Raw genomic sequence first — 24,461 nt, 5'->3', positions numbered from 1 at the left:
TCTTGCTCGCTGCCTAGACAGAGCAGATTCATCAAGACAGGGAAATTGCAGGAGAGAAAGAGTAATTCACGTAGAGCCGGCTGTGAGGCAGACCAGAGTTTTATTGTTACTCAAATCAGTCTCCCTGAGCATTTGGGGAGCAGAGTTTTTAAGGATAACTTCGTGGGTCGGGGAAGCCAGTGAGCCAGGAGTACTGATTGGTCAGAGATGAAATCACAGGGAGTCGAAGCTGTCTTCTTGCACTGAGTCAGTCCCTGGGTGGGAGCGGGGCTCAAGTTCAAATGAGCCAGTTTATTGATCTGGGTGGTGCCAGCTGGTCCATCAAGTGCAGGGTCTACAAAATATCGCAAGCACTGATCTTAGGAGCAGTTTAGGGAGGGTCAGATCTTGTAGCCTTTAGCTGCATGACTCCTAAACCATAATTTCTAATCTTGTGGCTAATGTTAGTCCTACAAAGGCAATGTAGTCCCCAGACAAGAAGGAGGTCTGTTTTGGGAAAGGGCTGTTATCATCTTTTTTTAAACTATAAACTAAATTTCTCCCAAACTATAAACTATGAACTAAGTTTCTCCCGAAGTTAGTTCAGCCTATACCGGGAACAAGGACAACTTGGGGGTTAGAAGCAAGATGGAGTCAGTTAAGTTAGATCTCTTTCACTGTCTCAGTCATAAGTTTGCAAAGGTGGTTTCAAGGGCTGTACATGCATTGAAAGGCGGTAAGCTGGTCTCCAGTGAGATCTCACAGGCAGGGCTCAGACGCCTTTTAGAATCTAGGTATGCGGAGGAATATTTGAATTTTTACAAATAGTTCGTTTGGGTCTGACACCTAGACTATTGTGTTAGGCGAGAACAGGAAGCAGCCAGACCAAGGCTGGAAAAAAACTGTGCAGAAGCCAAAATGTGTCACTGGGGTCCTTTATACCTGTTGGTGCCTCTCCTCCATGGGCTCCTGTAGGAAAGAAAAGATGTAGTGAATCCCAAGAATCCCTGGAAGAGGATTCATACTTTTGAGGCCAGCATGCAGAGGAACCCAAAAGGATAAAATAAGGATAGTTCTAGGAGGAAAGCTTTTAACACTAAATGCTCACATTAAAACAGAAGAAAGACCCCAAATAAATTGCCTAGCACTATGCCTCAAGGAACTAGAAAAAGAAGAACAAACTGAACCCAAAGGAAGGAAATAATAAAGATTAGAGCAAAACTAAATAGAGAACAGAAAAACCATAGAAAAAATTAATAAAATGAAGAGTTGGTTTTTTGAAAAAAATAAAGAAAATTGACAAACCTTTATCTAGACTGAAAAAGACTCAAATGTATAAAACTAGAAATGAAGGTGTAGACATTATAACAAATGTTTCAGAAATAAGATGGATCATAAAGAATTATTATGAACAATTATATGCAAACAAATTTGGTAACCTAGAGGACGTGGATAAATTCCTTTAAAAAGATAATCTGGCAAGATTGAATCAGGAATAGCCTGAACAAACCAATAACAAATAGATTGAAGTAGTAATTAAAAACCTCCCAACAAAGAAAAGCCAGGACCAGATGACTTCAGAGCTGAATTCTACCAAATTTTCAAAGAATAATTAATACCAATACTTCTGTTTTTTTTTTTTTCTTTTCTTTTCTTTTTGAGACAGAGTCTTACTCTATCACCCAGGTTGGAGTGCAGCAGCATGATCTTGGCTCACTGCAACTTCTGCATACTGGGTTCAAGTGATTCTCCTGCCTCAGCCTCCCAAGTAGCTGGGACTACAGGTGCCTGCCACCATGCCCAGCTAATTTTTGTATTTTGGGTAGAGACAGGGTTTCACTATGTTGGCCAGGCTGGTCTTGAACTCCTGACCTTGTGATCCACCCACCTCGGCCTCCCAAAGTGCTGGGATTACAGGCATGAATGACCGCACCCGGCCTATACATTTTAAACTCTTCAAAGAAATACAGCTGGAAGGAATACCTCCTAGCACATTCTATCAAGGCCAGCATCGCCTTGATACCTAAGCCAAAGGAAGATACCACAAGAGGCCAGGCACAGTGGCTCACGTCTGTAATCCTAGCACTTTGGGAGGCCAAGGCTGGTGGATCACTTGAGGTCAGGAGTTCAAGACGAGCCTGGCCAATATGGTGAAACCCTATCTCTACTAAAAACACAAAAATTATCCAGGCATGTGACTGTAATCCCAGATACTTGGGAGGCTGAGGCAGGAGAATTGCTTGAACCCAGAAGGCGGAGGTTGCAGTGAACTGAGATCACGTGCCACTGCACTCCAGCCTGGGCAACAGAGCGAGACTCTATATATATATATATATAAAAAAAAAAGACACCGCAAGAAAAGAAAACTGTAGGCCAATATTTCTGATGAACATTGAGAACAAAAGTCCTCAATAAAATATTAGCAAATTGAATTCAACAACACAACATGAAGCTTATACATGATGATCAAGTAGGAGTTATCCCTGGCTCACAAGGCTGGTTTAACATATGCAAATCAGTCAATGTGATACATCACATAAATAGACTGAAAGATAAAAACCACATGACCATAGCAGTTGATGCAGATGAAGCATTGGACAAAGTTCAACATCCTTTCTTGATAAAGATTCTTAACAGTTTAAATATAGAAGGAAAGTTCTTCAACATAATAAAGGCCATTTTTATTTATTTTTATTTTTATTTTTATTTTTTGAGATGGAGTCTCGTTCTTTCACTCAGGCTGGAGTGTAGTGGCACAGTCTCAGATCAATGCAACCTCCGCCTCCCGGGTTCACACAATTCTCCTGCCTCAGCCTCCTGAATAGCTGAAATTACAGGTGCATACCACCACGCCCGGCTAATTTTTTGTGTGTTTTTAGTAGAGACAGGATTTCACTATGTTGGCCAGATGGTCTCGAACTCCTGACCTTGTGATCTGCCTGCCTCAGACTCCCAAAGTGCTGGGATTACAGGCATGAGCCACCGCACCCAGCAAGGCCATTTATTTATTTATTTTTAAACCCACAGCTAGCATTATAATCAATGGGGAGAAAATGAAAGCTTTTCCTCTAAGACCTGGTATAAAGCAAGAATGCCCACTATCCCCACTTCCATTCAGCATAGTACTGAAAGTATTATCAAGGGCAGCTAGCCAGCCATGGTGGCTCACACCTGTAATCCCAGCAGTTTGGGTGACCGAGACATGTGGATCACTTGAGGTCAGGAGTTAGAGACCAGCCTAGCCAACATGGTGAAACCCCGACTCTAGTAAAAATGCAAAAATTAGCTGGGCATGGTGGCGTGTGCCTGTAATCCCAGCTACTCAGGAGGCTGAGGCAGGAGAACCACCTGAACCCAGGAGGCTGAGGTTGCAGTGAACCAAGATCACACCATTGCACTCCAGCCTGGGTGACAGAGTGAGACTCTTTCTGAAAAAAAAAAAAAAAAAAGAAGAGAAAGAAACCCTTAGGAATAAATTTAACCAAGGAAGTGAAATATCTGTACATAGAAGAGTACAAAACATGGGCAAAAGAAATTGAAGATGACACAAATAAATGAAATAAATGAAAAGCATTTCATGCTCATGGATCAGAAAAGTTAATATTGCTAAAATGTCCATGCTACCTAAAGCAATATGAAGATTTAATGAAATCCCTATCAAAATCCCAATAGGGGCATTCCTACTTCACAGAAATAGAAAAATCAACCCTAAAATTTGCTCAGAACTGCAAAAGATCCTGAATAACCAAAGCAATTATGAGAACAAAAAAGTTGGAGGTATCACACTTCTTCATTTAAAATGATATTACAAAGTTATAGTAATCAAAAGAGTATCATACTGGCATAAAAGCAGACACATAAAGCAGTGGAACAGAATAGTGAGCCCAGAAATAAATTCAAACATATATGGTCAACTGATTTTTGACAAAGGTACCAAAAAGGCACAATAAAGAGAGGATAGTCTCTTCAATAGATGGTGCCAAGAAAACTGGATTTCTATATGCAGTAATGAAATTGGACCTTATCTTACACCAGCCACAAAAATCAGCTCAAAATGGATAAAGGACCTAAGCGTAAGACCTGAGAAAAAAAAAAAAAAAACAGAAGCAAACATAGGGGAAAATCTCCTTGACATTGGTCTTGGCAATTATGTCTTGGATGCCACACTGAAAGCACAGGCTACAAAAGCAAGTAAATAAATAAATAAATAAGACTTCAAACTAAAAAGCTTCTGTACAGCAAGGAAACAATCAAATATTTTCAAATCATATATCAGATGGGGATTAATATCCAAGATTTATAAAGAACTTACACAACTCAAAATAGCAAGAAAACATATTACTCAACTAAAAACTGGGCAAAGGGGCAGGGTGTGATGGCTCATACCTATTATCCCAGCATACTAGGTGGCTGAGGTATAAAGATTGCTTGAGGCCAGGAGTTCCAGACATAGTGAGACCCTGTCTCTATCCTTACACGTTCCCACCAAAAAAAAAAAAAAAAAAAATTAGCCAGGCATGGTAGCATGTGCCTGAAGTCCTAGCTGCTTGAGAGGCTGAGGCAGGAGGATTGCTTGAGCCCAGGAGTTTGAGGCTCCAGTGAGACATGACTGCACTACTGCACTCCAGCCTGGGCAACAGAGCGAGATCCTGTCTCTCTCAAAACAAACAAACAAACAAACAAACCACCAGAGGATTTGAGTAGACATCTCTCCAGAGATGACATAAAAATTGCTAACAGGTGCATAAAAAGATGCTCAACATCACTAATCACCAGGGAAATACAAATTAAAGGCACTATGAGATTCTACATCACACCTATTAGAATAGCTATTATCAAAAAGACAAGAGATAACAAATGTTGATGAGGGTGTGGAGAAAGGAAACCCTTGTAAACTGTTGGTGGGAATGTAGATTGGTACAACCATTATAGAAAACAGTATAGAGGTTCCTAAAGAGATTAAAAATGGAACTGCCATATGACCCAGCAATTCCTCTTCTGGGTATACACCCAAAGGAAATGAAATTACCACCTTGTAAAGATACTTCCATTTCCAAGTTTATTGTGGCATTATTCACAGTAGCCAAGATGTGGAAACAACCTAGATGTCCATCAATGGATGAATAGATAAAGAAAACGTGTTCACACACACACACACACACACACACACACACAGAAGTGGAATATTATTCGACTTAAAAAAGGAGATCCTACCACTTGCCACAACTTGGCTAGACCTGGAAGACACTCTGCCAAGTGATATCAGCCAGACACAGAAAGAAAAATATTGCATGATTTCACTTATATGTGGAATCTTAAATACACAGGTAGAGAATAAAACAATGATTACCAGGGTCAAGTGTGGAGGGCGGAAAGTGGAGAGATATAGGTCAAAGGATACAAAGTAGCAAATATGTAGGAATGTATGTGGAATCTTAAACATACAGATAGAGAATAAAACATGATTACCAGGGTCAAGTGTGGAGGGCAGAAAGTGGGGAGATATAGATCAAAGGATACAAGGTAGCAAATATGTAGGACAAACAAGTTTAAAGATCTAATGTGTGACATGAGGATGACAGCTAATAATAGTGTATTATATTTAGGACTTTTGCTAAATTAGTAGATTATAGCTATTCTCGCCACAAGAAGAACAAATATGTATCTGAGTGAGATGATGGATATATTAATATTGTTCCACTACAGTAACCATTAAACTATATTATATAAATAATATAATATTAACACTGTTATGTAAATAATATAATATAATATTAACACTATTATATAAATAATATTGTATAATATATAAATTATAAAATATAAATATGTAATATAACATAGATAGTATATTATACTATATTATATGATGATAATATATGTGCATCTTACAACATCAGATTGTATGACTTAAATATACACAATACAATTTATTTGAGAAAAGAGAATAGCGAATACATTAGATGCCCGCTGTGTGTCTGGTGCTCTTCTAAGTGCTTTACATAATGACTCATTTAATCCTTTGAATAGCTAAATGAGAGGGGCCCAGATATTACCCTCATTTTAGAGGAAAAAAGCTGAAGAACAGAAGGGCTTAAATAACTTTCCCAAGGCCTCTTGCCTAGGAAGTGGCAGAACCACAATGAATGATGTCACCAAGGTGGGGAAGGAGTTGTGGAGGCAAGAGGGTTTTTCCTAATACAGAACCATTTACTCAACCTGAGAAAAGGCTAGAAATGGGGTGTTGGGGAGACATGGGGTATGTCAGTCCTCCTGGCTTGCTTTGGGTGTGGACGTCCGTCTGATTGTCATCTCTTCTTGTGCAGGCTGGCTCTGCAGCATGGGGACGGCCATGTTGTGGATTACCTGTCCCAGCCGGTCATCGACTACATCCTTAAAAGCCAGCTGTACATCAATGCCTCCGGCTAGCAGCTACACAGCGCTCGGCTCCACTCTCCCCTCGTTCTCCAGCAACACAATGGCCCCTCCATCTTTGTCAGCCCCCTGTTTCTCTCCTGCCTCTCTGTTTTTCCATCTCCTCGTCTTGACTGTTTTCCCTACTTGCTGACTTAACCCCTCATAGTGTGGGGGACCTGCAGAGAACTATGGCATTCCCTATTCCACAGTCATCTTTGGACAGACTTTCCTCTAGTCTCCGGGTTGGGGGTGGGTGAGGGAATGGGGTGGGAGTCGGGGGAAGTGCAGTCCTTGGAGATGTACTGGTGTCCGTCTCCCAGCATGCTCTGGGGAGGCGGCTCTGGTGCCCCTCCTCCCAGCATGCTCTAGAGAGGTGGCTCTGGTGCCCCTCCTCCCAGCATGTTCTGGGGAGGCAGCTCTGGCTCTCGCCTTCCCAGCATGCCCTTTACTACAAAGGGCTGTTTTTCTTTTCTTTCTTTTGTTTATTTACTTTTCTTTGTTCACTCCCTGTAGAACTTGGATGAAATCAGTGTCCATGGTTCTTTATGTTTGTAGTCTTGATGTGCTCCCGTGGTATTACTTCCCCTCTGATAGGACACTGTAGCCAGCCTCAGCACTCAGTGAGTGCATCAGGGCCACACCCAGTAGAGAAGGCCAAGCAACCTCCACTTCTCCAGCACCACACACATGCACACACACACACACACACACACATGCGTGCGCACTTGCGTATGCACACACACACACATGTAGCAGTAGCAGCAGCAGCAGCAGCAACCTTTGATCAGGAGTGAGATTTTCAGTTTCTGAAACCTGGGACGCAAGTCTGGGGATAGTCGGTTTTCTCAGAATAATTTGAATCTATTTTCTTAGTTTCAAATGATCATTTCCCTGTTGCTCTGAGCGTATGATGACACAGAGCCAGTCCATCCTCATTTCCTGGTGGCATCTGTTCATTTACTTATGTGGGCTGTAGCTGATGGCACAGTGCAGGTTCCCTACCAGCCAGGGATTTCCAAGGGACCTTTGGAGGCCATGCTTAGACACATTCCTGCATCTGAGAAGAATCACATAGGCAGGACTAGATCCAGATCATGCAGTCGTGTCTTTAAAAAAGCAAAACAATACAAAACAACACTAGGAGTCCACTCAGTGCTGGAGGTCTTTGCTAATTGGAATTATGTATTGTCTGTTGGGCCGGGAAATGTCTCTTTCATATTGTAAGTCCAGGAGGAACTAGGAGAAAGCAATTTGTTGCCCTGATGATAACTGATTATTTTCACTCTCTCTAGCTGAGGTAACTCAGACAGTGCCTGAGGTCAGTTCCTTCTTGAGAAGCAGTGCCTTGGCCTTATTTCTGTGGTTGGTTCTAGCCCCTGCAGAGCCCGGAAGCTGCAGGAACTGTCTGAGAAAATCTCCCTAACAGGGTAGTGGGTTCCCAGAAGGGAGCTCTGGGAGGGGTCAGGAGCCACTAAGTTGTTTCACTCCTTTTTCCTCTAATTTTCTACTTTCCTCTCTGCTCGTGCAGACAGTTTTGCCAGCTTTCCTTCTGGTTCCTAGGGTCTCATGCATGTCCTGCTTGGAGAGCCATAAGGAAACTGCTCTCTTGTGCTTTTTGTCTCTCATCCAGTCTCTGGCCCTTAGGATTCTAGTCTTTGAGAAATAGTCCCTGAGTATTAGGATACTTCTATCAAAATCTAGTACCAACTATGGCCAGGAGAGGCCATGTGAGACCTGAAAGCAAAGACAATGTTCTTTACCACACATTTCACATCTGCAACATCCTTCCGTTGTGGGAAAAGGAACAGAAGAACATGGTAGAGCAGCATCCAGAGAGTCTGTTATTCCTCTTGGATTTTTAAAAATAATCTTCAGAGGAAGGAAGGAAAATCCTATTTTTGAGTATCAGGGTTTGACTAGGGATCATGAAGTAATAAAGTGAAAAACATTTTAGAGTTCAGTTAATCCAACACTTTCCTTTAAAAGGTGAGGCAGCAGAGGCCCATGGGATTAAATGGCTGGTCCAGGTCAGCCAGCAGGTGTAAAGCCTGACAAGAAGATATTATTTCCCTGACCCCTAGGCCGTCACACCACACCCTCCATTTCCTCATGTTGCTGACCAGGTACCCATGTGATTTCTACACTTTCCAAGCCTTACCCTGGCATCGTTCTTTTAAATTATGTCTGTCCCCGGTGCTCCCCACACAGAGGATGGTAACACCAGTCCCAGGGGAGGGTGTGATAGTAAGGAAGGCCACTGTTATGTTTCCTTTAGAAAGAGATCTCAACAGCTTGGAAGAAATCCCAGAAACGGACTCCATGAATCCAAGAAAGAATTGCTTTGGGGAAGGTGAAGGGAGACCCAGAGAGTGCTCAGGATGATGCTACTGCTGGAGAGCGAAATCTGGAACAGCCTTTGTCCAGGCAGAACAATCATAAGCCAGGAAATGAAACAAAGGAAAACAGGTGCCTGAATTTCCTGGGGAAACATGGCTTGTTTAAGGACTTGGAGTTATGGATAGACTTTATGGGACCCACATGAGCAGACCTGAGGAAGACTCGATTTCTTTTACTTTGGTCCTCTCTGTTACTCTGCTGTAGTCAAGCCCCGTTTGGTCTACAGCCCACGAGAAGGAATGAAGCTGGCTCTGTACTCTCTGCATACAGCCAGAAGGCATGTGGGAGTGGGGAGGGAGAGATGAATGAAGACAAAGAACAGGTGCCATAGAAGTAGATTTCTAGGAATGAAGTGGGGCAGATCTTATCTTTGTGGATTACAGGTGCTGTACTAAAAACAGGTTTCCTATTTAATATAAAAAGAAAGTGAATCTTCTTTCAGATAGAATCGTCCATTCCCATCGCCACCCCGCCCCCCCAACACACACACGCGCACACACACACACACACACATGCCCTTTCATTTGCTAGGGAAAGGTCACAGCACAACTGAATCCAGGACAAGACATTGTGACCGTGACCCAGCCACAGTCAATACCAGAAAGATGATTCAGAGTCTGAAGTGGTGACCCAGGTGCCAACAGGATAACCTCTGGGCCTTCACTTTGCCTCTGGGGTTCTGCTCCTTCCTGCAAGGCCAATCCAAGACTGGCATGGCTCAGAGGTTGTGAGAAAGGCATGGACTGGAACAATCATGTCCAGAGGGGTCTGAAGTTTTGTTTCCTGCCCACCAGCAAAAAATATCCCTCCCATTTTTCTGAAAGTGGCTGATGTAAGAACAGGCAGAAGGAATTTTTGTCAATAACTCTGTCCTTAAGGAATGGTCCTCCGGGAGGGCTGTGCTGCTAGTGGGTACCTCAGTCACACACCCCCAACCCCAGGTAGCCTCTAGAGCCTTCTTGCTTTCATTTTCCTTGAATGTACATAGGAACAAGGGGGAAAAGTCTCTTACTGAAGTGCCTGAAACCCAAAGCTAGAGCTTCTAGAGACACCGTTCTTCCTGTCTCAGCTTGGCCAGCCTTTCAACAATGTTCTCTAGTTTCAAGCTCCAGCTTCTCAGAAAGAATTAAAGAACTTGCTGTTCAAATTAAATAGAAAGTGAGACTCAATAATTGAACTACAGCAAAAGGCAGAGAATTACAGGGAGAAACAACTTTTACTTAACAACCCAATTCTACTCTCCCCAAACTGATACACACACACACACCACACACACACACACACACACATGCCCTTTCATTTGCTAGGGAAAGGTCACAGCACAACTGAATCCAGGACAAGACATTGTGACCGTGACCCAGCCACAGTCAATACCAGAAAGATGATTCAGAGTCTGAAGTGGTGACCCAGGTGCCAACAGGATAACCTCTGGGCCTTCACTTTGCCTCTGGGGTTCTGCTCCTTCCTGCAAGGCCAATCCAAGACTGGCATGGCTCAGAGGTTGTGAGAAAGGCATGGACTGGAACAATCATGTCCAGAGGGGTCTGAAGTTTTGTTTCCTGCCCACCAGCAAAAAATATCCCTCCCATTTTTCTGAAAGTGGCTGATGTAAGAACAGGCAGAAGGAATTTTTGTCAATAACTCTGTCCTTAAGGAATGGTCCTCCGGGAGGGCTGTGCTGCTAGTGGGTACCTCAGTCACACACCCCCAACCCCAGGTAGCCTCTAGAGCCTTCTTGCTTTCATTTTCCTTGAATGTACATAGGAACAAGGGGGAAAAGTCTCTTACTGAAGTGCCTGAAACCCAAAGCTAGAGCTTCTAGAGACACCGTTCTTCCTGTCTCAGCTTGGCCAGCCTTTCAACAATGTTCTCTAGTTTCAAGCTCCAGCTTCTCAGAAAGAATTAAAGAACTTGCTGTTCAAATTAAATAGAAAGTGAGACTCAATAATTGAACTACAGCAAAAGGCAGAGAATTACAGGGAGAAACAACTTTTACTTAACAACCCAATTCTACTCTCCCCAAACTGATACACACACACACACACACACACATACACACACACACACTCTTTTAGAGGACTAAGAGAGAGAAGCATGTTACTACATTTTACTCATCCAAACAGTAATGCAAAAATAAAACAGAAGAATATGAAAAGCTCAGGATCTCTCCCAAGGCTACCTACTGCAGGAGGGCCAACAGGTGAGATGGGAAGAATGGAAACAGGGACCGATTTTGTAGCTCGTACAATTAGGACACCTTAGGAATAGCATTGTAGTAATGGCGATGAATATGCTCTGCCAAATTCATCCAGTCTGCACCATCTTATAGCTGCCCAGCACACTCGACTGTTCATGTGGTCTCTTTGTAGTGTGAGTTTGGAGTGTCCTATTAGCCTGTTCTGGTTAGGAATGAGTAACGGCTCTTTCCCTCGACCTTAGTCTAGTCCCAGGGCTGAGGATTCAGCTGGATCCACATGGTCTTGAGGGTTGGCATGGGGAGGGGGAAGCTTTTTTTGAATCACTTTTTGATCACATAATCTGCCATTTTAAGAGTAAGATTTGCTTTATGGAATCAATTCATTAATAAAAAATGATATTCAAGTTGCAATACCATTTCACAGTGAAATATTTTCAGTACAATTTTGTTGCTAGAATAGTCATGGGCAAGAGTTTTATGCAAAATGTTTCAATGATGTTAATAAATAAGACAATGCTACAAGAGTCTTGCGTCTTGCTCAAGAACCTTCTCTGTGAGTTGCAGCATTAATCACTTTTTCTTCATAATCTTACTTGACAGGAGACAACAGTTGTAAAAATGTACTTAGAACAAGCAGTTTCCTGCCTGGTTCAGCTGATGCCATATGTGTAATATAAAAGTATGTACAGCCACATCCAAGGATGATAAAGGGAAGAATAATTAGCAAATTTGTAAATTGTGTCTCCGTTTTCTTAGTTTTAAAATATTAAATCTTAGATCTTGATAATCTGCATAGTCCAGTGTTGGTTAACTTTGGCTCCTCAGTGAAATTAGTACTTTATGAAATAAAATTATATTTATGAAAATGAAAAATTTGAGCAACTTTTTAGCCTGAAAGATCTTAACCAAAGCAGAACTTGTTAAACTCGCAATTTGTTTTGGCAATGTAAACAAGCAAAAGTGAATAATTTGTTAACTGTTCAATCCTGCTGTGATTATCAGTTCTTATTTCACCTTCAATCATGTCACACACCCTGTATTGGGTTAGGTGTGAATGGTGATTGCCATTAGCTAATTATCAGATATGATTCAGAAGGTAAAACAGTAATTCCCTGTTAGGCTAGCTCATTGAAGGGTTAGCCATTTGTTTATCAGATTAATTTTTTAAACGAATCATTTGGTTCTTGGAGTTCTTAGTATTTTTTTCTTTTATCTTTCATTTTTGGCTTAAAATTGAGATGTGGCAGCTTTGTATGCATCTGTGTGGGTTTCATGGCACATCATAATGATGCTTGATATGTTTGTAAATTGATCACTTGTGTTTACATTTGCTATTTTGTTCACAAAGCTAAACACTGCCTTTTTTTCCTTGTCCTGAGAGTACATAATGATGAAAGCTCATTTGTTTGCTTTGGGTTTTGTTTTTGTTTTGCTTTGTTTTGTTTTGAAACAGAGTTTCACTCTTGTCGCCCATGCTGGAGTGCAATGGCGCAATCTCAGTTCACTGCAACATCAGCCTCCTGGGTTCAAGTGAGTCTCCTGCCTCAGTCTCTAGAGTAACTGGGATTACAGGTGCCTGCCACCACACCAAGCTAATTTTTGTATTTTTAGTGGAGACAGAATTTTGCCATGTTGGCCAGGTTGGTCTCAAACTCCTGACCTCAGGTGATCCACCTGCCTCAGTCTCCCAGAGTGCTGGGATTACGGGCCTGAGACACCGCGTTTAGCCAAGAGCTCATTTAAAGTGAAATATAAACACTGGTTTAATTTGCTAACTTATAAAATATATATACTAAATATGAATTAACATATGTGCACATACACATTTCTTCCCTTATGACCTATATGTAAGCTTTAGATCTTCGGATTTCCTAGAAAGTTCCATGTAGCCAATAGTATGAAGAAAGGAGAGAAAAATTCGGCGGGGTGCGGTGGCTCAAGCCGGTAATCCCAGCACTTTGGGAGGCCAAGACGGGCGGATCACGAGGTCAGGAGATGGAGACCATCCTGGCTAACACGGTGAAACCCCGTCTCTACTAAAAATTCAAAAAATTAGCCGGGCGTGGTGGCGGACGCCTGTAGTCCCAGCTACTCGGAGGCTGAGGCGGAAGAATGGCGTGAACCCGGGAGGCAGAGCTTGCAGTGAGCCGAGATCGCGCCACTACACTCCAGCCTGGGCGACAGAGCAAGACTCCGTCCCAAAAAAAAAAAAAAAAAAAAAAAACGGAGAGAAAAATTCTAACCTTTGTTCTCCAGGTGGAAAATTGAACTACAGCAAGAATCCATAACCTTTCCATTGCCATGCAAAACATTAAAAGAAGACACAATAAACATATTTCTGGTCCTTGAGACTTGTTCAAAACACTGAATATCACTAAGCATTTTCTCGTCCTTTTCTCCAGCCTCCCAAGAGGCTGAGAGAAGTACTGGAGAGTACTGAAAAGAAACCACATCCTCGGAGAAGACCAGAAATACATCTGCTAAGAAGTTATAGTCTATGGGCAGTTTCATGTCCACCCCTCTCTCCAAAGAGAGGTCCCTAAGAGTTAAAGTAGATGATGACGTGTGTAATAGCTTACCAACAGCATAATTAACCAGAAACTCTCAGAGGAGAAGTTCAAGAAAGCTTTCACTATGAACTGCTAATACTGATGAAAAATCAGAAGGAAAGCTTCCTTATCTTGGCAGGGTCAGGTTAAGGACTGACATGAGTCTAGGTGCTGGGGAAGCCACATGCCCTTCTCTCTTCTTAGGGATAACTTTTCAGGTCCTTAGAAATGAGAGAATTATTTGTACACCAAGGGAAGTCCCATAAGTCATTTTCTATTCCCCATCTCTACTCAGGTATCATCTCCCATTTGTCAGGGAAGACAGACAGTTTTACAACTTTTTTTTTTTTTGGAGACGGAGTCTTGCTCTGTCACCCAGGCTTGAGTGCAATGGCACGATCTTGGCTCACTGCAAGCTCTGCCTCCCAGGTTCACGCCATTCTCCTGACTCAGCCTCCCAAGTAGCTGGGACTACAAGTGCCCACCACCACGTCTGGCTAATTTTTTGTATTTTTGGTGGAGACAGGATTTCACTGTGTTAGCCAGGATGGTCTCAATCTCTTGATGTCGTGATCTGCCCGCCTCGGCCTCCCAAAGTGCTGGAATTACAGGCGTGAGCCACTGCGCCCAGCCCCTTAAGACTTTTAAAACAATCTATTCCATTGAGGAATCCTTATATGATTACACATACCACGGTTATTAACTAATGGGATCCGTCACCAAGTTTCCTAGAACACATACTGTCTAATCTTATGCTTGGAAGAGACAGCCAATCACCGACAATGCATTTTCTCCTTTCATAATGTAGAATTGTCACTGAGAAGTGGCTTCCAACAAAGGACTACATCTTCCAGACCCCTTTGCAGGGTAGATGTGATTGTTTTCATGGGTTTTGGACCATGGCATGTGAGGCCCTCCTAAACTCAGCCTTCCTGTGTCTCCTTACTCCATGTTCTTTTCCATCAGCTGGTGACAACCTGCTGGAATGGTCACAACCCTCCATCCCCCAGGCAACCTCAGAAGTCACATGTTGTAAATGGCAGGGCCTCTGAAATGACTGTGGAGTCTGGGCACTGGTTGTTTATTACAGCAAGAGATCTGTAGAATGTGTAATTGGGTATGCCAAGACAGGATTACAAATTCATTTTCATAGAAGGTAAAGCAAAGTGACCAGACCTATCAGAATGTGGGGGTCAATGGACACAAGCAGGATTCTTTCCTCAGTCACTTGTGTAGATGGCCAATTCATGATCTCAATTTAGTACATTTTAACTTCTTAAAAAGCATGACATATGCACCACAAACTATTAATTTTACCTTCATTTTATAGCTGATGAAAAAGATAAGAATATTAACTATACCACCCCCCTCCATCCAGCTTGAGTTGTTCTAGAAATAAAGCTTTATGCTTAGGAGACAGTATCAGTTAAACCTCATAAAAATCTCATTGACAGCATCATCAATCCCTTATGGTTGGAAAGAGCAGAGTAAGATGCTCAGAAGTGGGAACTGAAGATGCTAACTCTAGGACCTATTGCCATTTCTGTGGCATTTTCATTTCCATTGCTTTGGTACCATGATAGGCTTAGAGTTTAGTAAATCAGAAACTGACCCCAGGCATCTAGCAATTGTTCTTTATTGAAAAACACTTTCAGGAAAATCCAAGGAAATACAGAAGCAAGGCAGCACCATAGTCTTCTCAGCCGAGGTGGAAGTGCCTCTGGTTTCTCCAGCAATTCCCACTGGAGTTATCATGACTCAAGAGTCTGTTGCAATCAGTTGTAGAAAGGCAGAGAGTGACAGTTGGAATGCAAAGAAATGTGCACAACCCAGAGCTCTCTCAGCTTTGCCAAAACTCAAGTGCCCCCATGGGAGGGTCTTGCAACATATGTTCTGTTGAGCAAAGAGGTTGCAAACCAAGCAGTTATTGCAATAAACACCACTTGTGACAAACAAGGTTTGTAGGTTTCAATTTATTTTTTAAAAATGCTTGTCTTCCTCACTAGACAATCAACTCTATGAGGGCAGAGACTACGTCAACACTGTACCACCAGCCCCTGGCACACAGTAGGTACTCAATAAATATAAGTTGGAAGGATGGATGGAGGTAATGGATGGAAGGATGGATGGAAAGATGAATGGAGGGATGGATGTGACCCAGCTGAAGTGTGATTAGGAACATTCTCTTGTTATGGGTGGAGGAAAGAGAGGGGAGATTGAGAAAATAAGATAAAATACATTGATACGTATCATTTTTGGTGTTTGAAAAGTAGGATTGAATTAGGACTAAGAAATCTAGAGATTTTACCTCTTTCAATGCCCAAGCCACACTTTTCTATCACTTTTAAACGGAAAACATATATGCCTTCCCAACATTTGCTTTGCTGGTAGGAAACGCTTTAATAATCTCTAAGTTGCCATGGCATCATTAAAAGAAAGGATGTCATGCCCGGATCCAGAACTTAAAAGTGGCAGGCACCAGCAAGCACCATTGCTCCCAATGGGCTCGCCTTACAGGTCCTCACTCCAACATTGCTCACTTCCCCCAGCTTGAAAGTGGAGAATATGTTCACATGCTGGGTGGTAAGTAGGAGGAACTCTGATCAGCAAGAAGCTTGCAGTGGACAATATGAGTCATTATTATTTTACTGGCCACAGTGTGACTGGGTTGCACTCTGTTCTGACATTAGGAAGAATTTCATGCCTGGGCAAAGTCAAAGTTTGTTTCCTTTAGTCACATTACTCAAAGAATAAGTTGACTGTAACCCAACAGCACTTGTCCAAATTCCAGGACTCCATTTATGACTATTCTGAGGCAAACATCTGCCTGTGCAGTTTGTCCTTCTATCCAGTCTATTCTTTGGGGTCCAGATCCTTGGTCAATCTCACACCCAGTGCTATCTGCCTCATTGCCCAGCATCAGGAAGCAAAGAGTATGGTGCAATAAGACAACAACCTGGCCACGGGATCAGGAATGGGGTCAGGTCAGTTGACATGAGCATACTCATTAAATATGTTCAAATGTTCCCATCCCATCCACCCACATGACATGGTCCTGAGCCCTGAGCCCTGAGATCTATCCCAAGAACCTCAGTTGAGAAATCGTTATGACAGCTTCACTGTTGCTCAAGAATCGGGGTATTGTAGCAGCCTGGGGGTAGGTTGTCCCTAATGTTCTCTAAGTTCTTCACATCAGCCAGAATCCCATCTATGCTTGTCTCCAGCAAATGGAGGTGGCCCCTCTGCCGACGTGCCCTCTCTTTCAGCTCTGACATCATGGGCCGCAGTTGGCTGTTGATCTGGTTCTTGGCTCGGGAAAGCTTCTGCTCCAATAAGATCAGCCCCTCTTCATCTACACTGACAGGCTGGTCTATTTCAAGGAATGAGACATGAGTTAACATAGAAAAGCTGTAGTTAGATTTCCTTCAACATGAGTGCCTTTCTATACCCATAACTAATTCCTGTTTCCACTTGCCTATAGCAAATAGTATACCATTAATTTTAAAGCTTGTTTTAAATTAGAAATCATCTAGAAAGAGTCCTGAGAAGGCTAGCCTAGCTACTAGACTATGAACAACCCTGTTCAAGACTCTGAGCTATCTAGTTCAGCAACATGATGTCTGGAGTTTTCCTTTTGTGTTAGGGTCAGTAGTTAACGCTCTGAGAAAAAAAAAAAAAAAAGAGGACTGAAAGTCATAGGGGACTGAGCACTATCCAAGCCCCTTGCCTAACATAGGTCACTGCTAGGATTAGATTCAACTCCAAATTATGCTTTCCAAACCACTCTTAAGAAATATCTTGCTGTTTTCTATTAGAAGACCTTTAGAAACTGGCTGAGCTTCAGGGTTAAAGAGGCCAAGGTATGCTTTGCCATTTGGGGAATGGATTCCAGCTGCTAGAAATTGATGTCAGACATCATTCTGGCCTGAAACAGCAGTCATCAGACTAGACATTATTTTATTTCCAATTTAAAATAAAATCACATTCGTTCAGGTATGTGTTACCCATAGACTCTTTAAAACTAATGTCAATATGAAGGACACCTGGCCAGACCCATTTAATTCAAATAGGTTTGAGTGGCCCTTGGTCAATTCGAACTCAAGGTCAAGTTGCCTCACATATCTGAGCTGAAGTGATAGTATTTGACTGCATGAGTTTATTATACCTAGAACAGTTAATCTCTTATCGATCCAGGACTTAAGAGAGCACACAGAGTAGAAACAACACTGTAACAAAAATGCTGATCCAAATGGATCTTTCACTTGGGGTCAGGGAGAATTTAGGAATTTAGGATTTTATGACACGCAGAGGAAGTAAAGTAAGCTAGGGAACAAAATAACCTTGTCTATGGGAAGGTGGCATGAGTTACTAGAAAAGAACACAAGCATTGGAGGCAAAAATATCTCAGTTTGGATCCTGGCTCTACAATTTACTATGTGACCTGTGGGGCATTATTAACCTCTGAGCCTCAGTTCAGTCCTTCATGAAATAAAATAATTAAAATGATAAAACCCACCATAGAGGACTTTTACAAGACAAATGATGTTACACCATGAAAATATCTGGCATCATACCTGACACATAGTAAATGTTTAATAGCTTCCATCTACCCTGCTGTCCCTACTCTCTCTCATATTCTCTTTACAGGTCTCATTAGTTTCATTGCCTTTTTTTTTTTTTTAAGAACACTAAACAATCCTGCTAAAGTTTCAATTGGGAAGGTTTGTGGGTTTTTTTTCTTCTCAATCCTTTGAGGGCATTTTACTGTTGTAGGCTCATTGGATCACAAAGCAGACCCAAGACTCTAACAACACAGATGATATTGGTCTCTCAGGGTGATGATGACACCCTACAGAAAAATCCAGTTTTAAACGTGTTCTACTGAACTGGAATAGCAGAGCCAAACCTTTTCCTAAATGTTACTGGAATCTGTGACGAATCCCTAGTTCCACATCTGCTGCAGTCCAAGCTTGATAAAACAGTCCAAATAAGGGTTTGATATCAGCTCTATCTAAATCCAGAAATTTAACCAAAATAAGTTTTCTTCTGGGAGTCATTCTGTAAGGAAATCTGATTTTCTTCCACACCGTGCCATCAGATCTTCCTAAAATTATCTTACAGGCCTACTCTCACCACATTTCTTCTGGGTTATTTACCCAAGCAGCTCAAGTCCCTCCCACTGGTTACATCAAGGTATAACTTTGGTTTGGGAAGGAACAAATGTAAAATCGGCAAGCGATTCCTTTTTTTTTTTTTTTTTTTTTTTGAGACAGTCTTGCTCTGTCCCCCAGGCTGGAGTGCAGTGGTACCATCTTGGCTCACTGCAACCTCCGCCTCCTGGGTTCAAGCGATTCTCCTGCCTCAGCCTCCCGAGTAGCTGGGATTACAGGCGCCCATGACCACATCTGGATAATTTTTGTACTTTTAGTAGAGACAGGGTTTCACCATGTTGGCCAGGCTGGTCTTGAACTCCTCACCTCGGGTGATCCACCTGCTTCAGTCTCCCAAAGTGCTAGGATTACAGGTGTGAGCCACCACACCCAGCCGGCAAGTGATTCTTGACTTCACAGACTGGCAGAATCTTCTTTCACATCTTCCCAGCCACCATTCTACTGCCTTCGAGCAGGCTCCTGTCATTTCTCTCCTCAATTATTTCAACAATATCTTAAGTTCTCTCTAACCCCCTTCTCTCTAACCCGCCTTCTCTCTAACCCCCCTTCAAGCTTTTCTCCACTTGGCTGCCCTAGGGATCTTATACAGTGGTGATGTTATTCCTCTGCTTAAAACTGTCCACTGGCTTCGCAGGGTCCAGGCCACACTCCTAAGCAGGATTCCCAAGCTGTCTCGTGTTCTGTGAAGTTGCTTGTATACACCCAGTTCTTTGGCCTACAGACCTTTACCCACAAGTGCAATAGGTGTTCAGTGACCTATCTTAGCAATGGTAAAACAGGGTCCAGTAAATGTAAGGGAACCTGCCCAAAGTATCTGGGCCTGGAAACAAAGCACATTTACTGATATCCTTAAGGAAAGCTGAGATTCCCCTTCACTGGGGCTAGGTATAGTGAGTGTTCTGGAGCAAAGCCCTGGAGAATGTGGGTACTTCACATACCCATCAGATGCAGGAGGCCATCCAATGTGTTGAGTGTGTCTTGGATTGTAACCCCAGTGTTCTTGGCTCTGGTGTCAACCTTCTGGGCTTCTGTAATCACCTGTGGACAAATAAGCACAAACCAGCCTTGAAAAGGTATTTTCCATGTTGGCAAGTTGAAAGGGATCTCCTGTTGAAAGCAACAGGAACTCACCATCTGTACTGCATCCATATTCGTGTCAAACTCCAGCTCCTTCCTTTCCAGCTCTCCTTCCACTTCCCTCATCTCACTCTTAAGAGAGGCCAGTCCCTTTTCCATGGCCAAGGCTCCATCTGCTGTCACATTGGCTTCCAAGTTCAGACTCCCAATCTCCTGGGAGAAGAAAAGGAGCCAGGGACGGAAGGAGAGATAGGGGTGAGGTACAAAAGCATCCCAAAGACAACCGTAGAAAAAATACAGCTGCAGCCAGGCCCTGATGGAGTAAGTTAGATGAATAATGAGAGAATCAGACTTAGGGACACACCCTTTGCCAAGCTTTGCCTCAAACAAGCTAATTTGGGGGTATGTTTTTAGGGACTAGGAAGGTCAGCGGCAAGACATTGCTTCCGTCTCAATTCAACGCTCACCAAATGTTGAACAGAGTTAGGAACCATTTGGGAAAACCCAGAGGACAAAAAACACATCATTCTCTGTCATGCCTCTTTGCTGTCATAGTCTTTTAATCTGGGGCTGCCATGGACCACAGCAGGGCTCTGAGCCTCAGAGGTTAAAATAAGCTCAATGCTCTCTTTCCCTCCACACCACCCTTGTGTTTGGTGCTACCGGTACCAACACACATGTCGATTTCTCTTTTACCTGTTCAATCTCACTGGAGATCTCCAGGGCCTCCCTGGCCCCATTCTTTGCCCTCTGTGCGTCAGCAGCAGCACTCCCCAGGGCTCTTTCTGCTTGCTGGGTCTTGTCACTGGCATCTGAAACCTTCTGGCTGATGTAGGAGAGTCTCTTCATGGCTTCTTCAGCTTCTGCTTTTCTGTTGTCCACCTGCAGGTCAAACTCTGAAATGAAGAAAACACTGCCATGAAGATGAAAGCAAACTTACAAATGAGTGAAAGGGGCTGATGTTGTAAAGAAAAATTCCTGAAAGTGTTATTACTGACTGGGGGTGATGGTGTGGGAAGTTGCAGCTGGAATTAACTGTCTTATCTAAGAGAAAGCATCTTAAAAGATGCATTGGAGGGGTTATAATTATTCTGTTGCTTAGAGAAACCGACAATCAGCCCAAGTTCCACAGCACTGCAAGAGTATCGAAACTGCAGAGTGGATCAGAAGCAGGTAGAATCTTTGAAGCCCAAAGCATCAAGCCAAAGCTTTAAGCCCTAAGCTCCAACGATAAGAATTGGGTTTAGGTTTGAATGGATAGAGAGGTACTTTCCATGAAAAAAATTCCAAAATTTTAGGAATGTTTCTCTTTTGTGCTTTACTGAAGAAGCCTGACGTTTTAATGAAATCTCTGCAAGGCACAAATCCAAATCTCCTGGGATCTAGATGCAGTGACAAAGGTTGCTCTGTTATCACCACAAAGAAATATATCAGCTCCATACTGGAACCAACCAGACTACAGAGGAAAAGGAAAAATGTCTGTACAGTAGTGGTATGTTGCATCTGTGAGGGACCTTAGAGATCACATAGTTTAACCTTGTCTCTAAAGAGGAAGATATTAGGTTCTTAGGAAAGGTTACATGACTTGCCTATGATCACACAGCTAGTCTGGCCTGGTCAGGTGGCCCAGCAGAAATCAGAACTCAAAACTTCTGACATCTGGCTGTATTATTACTACTACATTAAATATTAATGTATTATATTTTATTTAGAAAGATATTTACTAAGGATCCCAATATACCTGCCACTTCGAGAGATATACAAGAATTCAAAGGAAATCGGTCATGGCTATACCCTTAAAATACTCAAGTGACCTGAACCATGAAGTACTAACCTCTGAGGTTTTTAAGGATGCTCTCAACTTCATAAAAAGTGGCATTGCCCATACTTAGTGCTTCTTGTGCTCTGCTTTTAGCAAGATTGGCACGGGAAAGCAGCTGATCTGATTTCTATAAAAAGGCAGACAGAACAAGATTAGAGGAAGTACATTCCTGCTGGCAAAATCACTCTGACACATTTCTTTTCATGACAGCAGATTGTTGTGATTCACTGCAGAGTCTAGGGGTGCTGTAGCAAACCCCTCTACAATCTGGGACAGAGCAAACTTTATAAGTCCACAACACATTCCATATAGAGAACGGTCAAACTCTAGTCCACCATCAGGGACAGGAACAGTTTTATAAATCATAATTTTAAACTCTAGATATTTCCTGAAGTCAAGTAGTACACTGAGCTAGACCAAAATTAGACCCAAGAGGCCTAGGTCTTATTCCTAGGTTTGAGGGCTGACTCACTGGGTAGAGTTGAGCTAATCACACCAAGATCTCTGCAACTGTTACTTCTTCCATAAGCAGTGCCTTCATTGTTGATTTTTCCAGAAACAAGGTCTTGCTCTGTCACCCAGGCTGGAGTACAGTGATGTAATCATGGCTCACTCGAATTCCTGAGCTCAAGTGATCCTCTCACCTCAGCCTCTCAAGTAGCTAGGACTATAGGCATGTGTCATCATGCCCAGCTATTTTTTAATTTTTTTATTTTTTGTAGAGATAAGGGCCTCACTATGTTGCCTATGCTGGTCTCAAACTCCTGAGTTCAAGTGATCCTCCCAGCTTGGTCTCTAAAAGTGCTGGGATTATAGGGATGAGCCACCGTGCCTGGTCAGAGAGCTTTTGATTATTCTTCTTGCCATATGTATTCATATGGTAGGCATTCAATACATGTTTACTGAGTTAATGAATTAACAAAATAATACCTCTCTCCCATTCTTTCCATTCTGTAAGAGCTGCTGTGTTTCTTCTTCCCAGTCTCCCAGATTCTTTTGTGCACGTTTGAACTCATCCATATGCCTGGTCACCTGGCTTGAGAGTGAATCAGCTTTTTGTTTGATCTTCTTTGCTTCTTCCACCTGTGAGCCCAAAGAAACCAAGGAGTCTGACTTCTGCTTACCAGTTACCACATCAGCTTTGTTAGGACCTGGCACCATTGTTTGAAAATAGCAACAGCCTTAAGAAGCCAAGAAAATAGTCACTAGCCATCCAGGCCCCAAACCTAACAGAAATGAGTCAGTATGCCCCATGAAAGTAAGGCAGCAGGTCCCCTCAATGTCAAACAGGCTTTGTGTTTGTTCTTTTTTATTTTTAAAATTTTTACATGTTAGTTTATATATTCATGGGAACATATATCCATGGGAATTGTGAATTTTTTTTCTGTAGGTAGTAAACAAAATTTTCTTAATCGAATAAGTTTGGAATTGTTAAGGGAACTGATGGCAGAAACAATGCAAAACTTTTGAGAACAAGTCATCTCCGAGTGGCTATACATAGAGATATACTATAGGTTGGACTCAAGTGTAAACAAAAAACTTCATAAAAATTTCCCACAGATTTCAACAGTCCCCAGAACTAAGGAAGATACATAAAACTTTTATCCAGTAATAGGCTTAGTATGGGTCAAAGCCTTTCCAGAGACTAGGATTGGGGTTTAAGAACAAGGAAATGGATAATGAGAAGGCTAAATACTCTTCCCACTCTAAAATAGAAATGGTCAACATGGAGAAAAAACTGAATGATTGAACAATATTATGGCACCCCCAGAGAAGAAAGTATTTATGGCCCTCCTGCATGTCAAGCACACAGGCCGGATGCCCTCACCTGAAAGGACTGATCATTGACTCCCTGAAGCTGAGACACTGAATCCAGGAGGCGGAGACTGTGCTGATAAGACCTATCTGCTTCAGTTTCCGCTTGAATGGCCTCCCTTGTCAACTGCTGGGCCAGGGACTTGGTTTTCTCCAATCTGGTATTGGGGGTGGGGTGGGGAGGGCGCAGTAACAAAAAGAGGACTTTGAGAATTCTTTTTTTTTTTTTTTTTTTTTGAGACAGGGTTTCACTCTGTTGTCCAGGCTGGAGTGCAGTGGCGTGATCACAGCTCACTGCAGCCTCATCCTCCCACGCTCAAGCAATCCTCCCAAGTAGTTGAGACTACAACAGTGAACCACCACACCCAGCCCCCCTTTTTTTCTTAATAAAAGCAAAATTTCACCCTGTTGTCTTGAAAGTATGTAGTTGGAATAACCAGAAGAACCAAATAAAATTATTTATCAGATATGTGTCCCTCTCCACTAAACATAAGCCTTTTAATTTATACAGGTTGGGTCAGAAAAATTCAATCCCAAGTTCCCCACTTCTTGATAACAGAAATATATTTCTGTATTTTTATATCTCCCCATGCCATCAGATGGGTTTACTCACACCCTTCATACACCAGAGAGTGACCATACCTCCAAGTATTGTAATCACAATCAAAACATAAATTTTATTTAGACTAACCAACCTTTTTTTCTTCCAGTCTTAAAAATATCTACTTTTCCCCAAAGTAAAATTCCCATGTTTCCGGCCCTCTTATTCTCATTAATAATATGTTTTTACAGCTAGTACGGTGCCCCTCAAGTACAGTTAGCCTTTTGCCCTGGGAGTATCCAAGGTATAATGAGCCACGGGAGGACCCGTAGGAACGTACTTTTCCACAACCCCCTGCATCACAGCACCATCCCGGCTACCGCTTCCGCTTCCGCCTCCTTCACGGAGGGCCTTGTGCACCAGTGAGAGGGCTTGTTTGGAATAGTCCTCAGTTTCTTTTGTCAGTTTCTCCATGTTACTGGCCGACTCAACGTGG

The 24,461-nt window shown here is 42.5% G+C and overlaps 2 protein-coding genes and 1 long non-coding RNA gene across 3 annotated transcripts in view; 1 reads left to right on the top strand and 2 right to left on the bottom strand.

Annotated features, from left to right (window-relative positions):
- The window catches only part of NMNAT2 (nicotinamide nucleotide adenylyltransferase 2), a 173,995-nt gene extending 165,646 nt beyond the window's left edge, over positions 1-8,349 (top strand). Inside the window, exon 11 of the mRNA XM_033195922.1 lies at positions 6,306-8,349. Within this exon, the coding sequence (XP_033051813.1) occupies positions 6,306-6,408 (103 nt within the window). The 3' untranslated portion in view covers positions 6,409-8,349. The remainder of the gene's footprint in view (positions 1-6,305) is intronic.
- On the bottom strand, positions 173-6,435 carry LOC117074465. The gene is made up of 3 exons (XR_004433591.1): positions 6,346-6,435; positions 922-948; positions 173-334 (listed from the first exon to the last, which is right to left on the bottom strand). It is a non-coding gene; the product is annotated as an uncharacterized LOC117074465 (long non-coding RNA).
- Positions 8,350-15,159: 6,810 nt separating the features above from the next.
- LAMC2 (laminin subunit gamma 2) overlaps positions 15,160-24,461 on the bottom strand; it is a 58,860-nt gene continuing 49,558 nt past the window's right edge. Inside the window, exons 16-23 of the mRNA XM_033195920.1 lie at positions 24,306-24,461; positions 23,438-23,582; positions 22,540-22,692; positions 21,622-21,736; positions 20,484-20,683; positions 19,842-20,000; positions 19,649-19,748; positions 15,160-16,909 (exon numbers count right to left, since the gene is read on the bottom strand). Of these exons, the coding sequence (XP_033051811.1) occupies positions 16,656-16,909; positions 19,649-19,748; positions 19,842-20,000; positions 20,484-20,683; positions 21,622-21,736; positions 22,540-22,692; positions 23,438-23,582; positions 24,306-24,461 (1,282 nt within the window). The 3' untranslated portion in view covers positions 15,160-16,655. The remainder of the gene's footprint in view (positions 16,910-19,648; positions 19,749-19,841; positions 20,001-20,483; positions 20,684-21,621; positions 21,737-22,539; positions 22,693-23,437; positions 23,583-24,305) is intronic.

Source organism: Trachypithecus francoisi, unplaced genomic scaffold (genome assembly GCF_009764315.1).
Source record: "Trachypithecus francoisi isolate TF-2019V2 unplaced genomic scaffold, Tfra_2.0 Lachesis_group5, whole genome shotgun sequence".
Classification (NCBI taxonomy): Eukaryota; Metazoa; Chordata; class Mammalia; order Primates; family Cercopithecidae; genus Trachypithecus; species Trachypithecus francoisi.
Note: the sequence above shows the minus strand (reverse complement) of the source record. Positions and strands in the feature narration are given on the sequence as shown.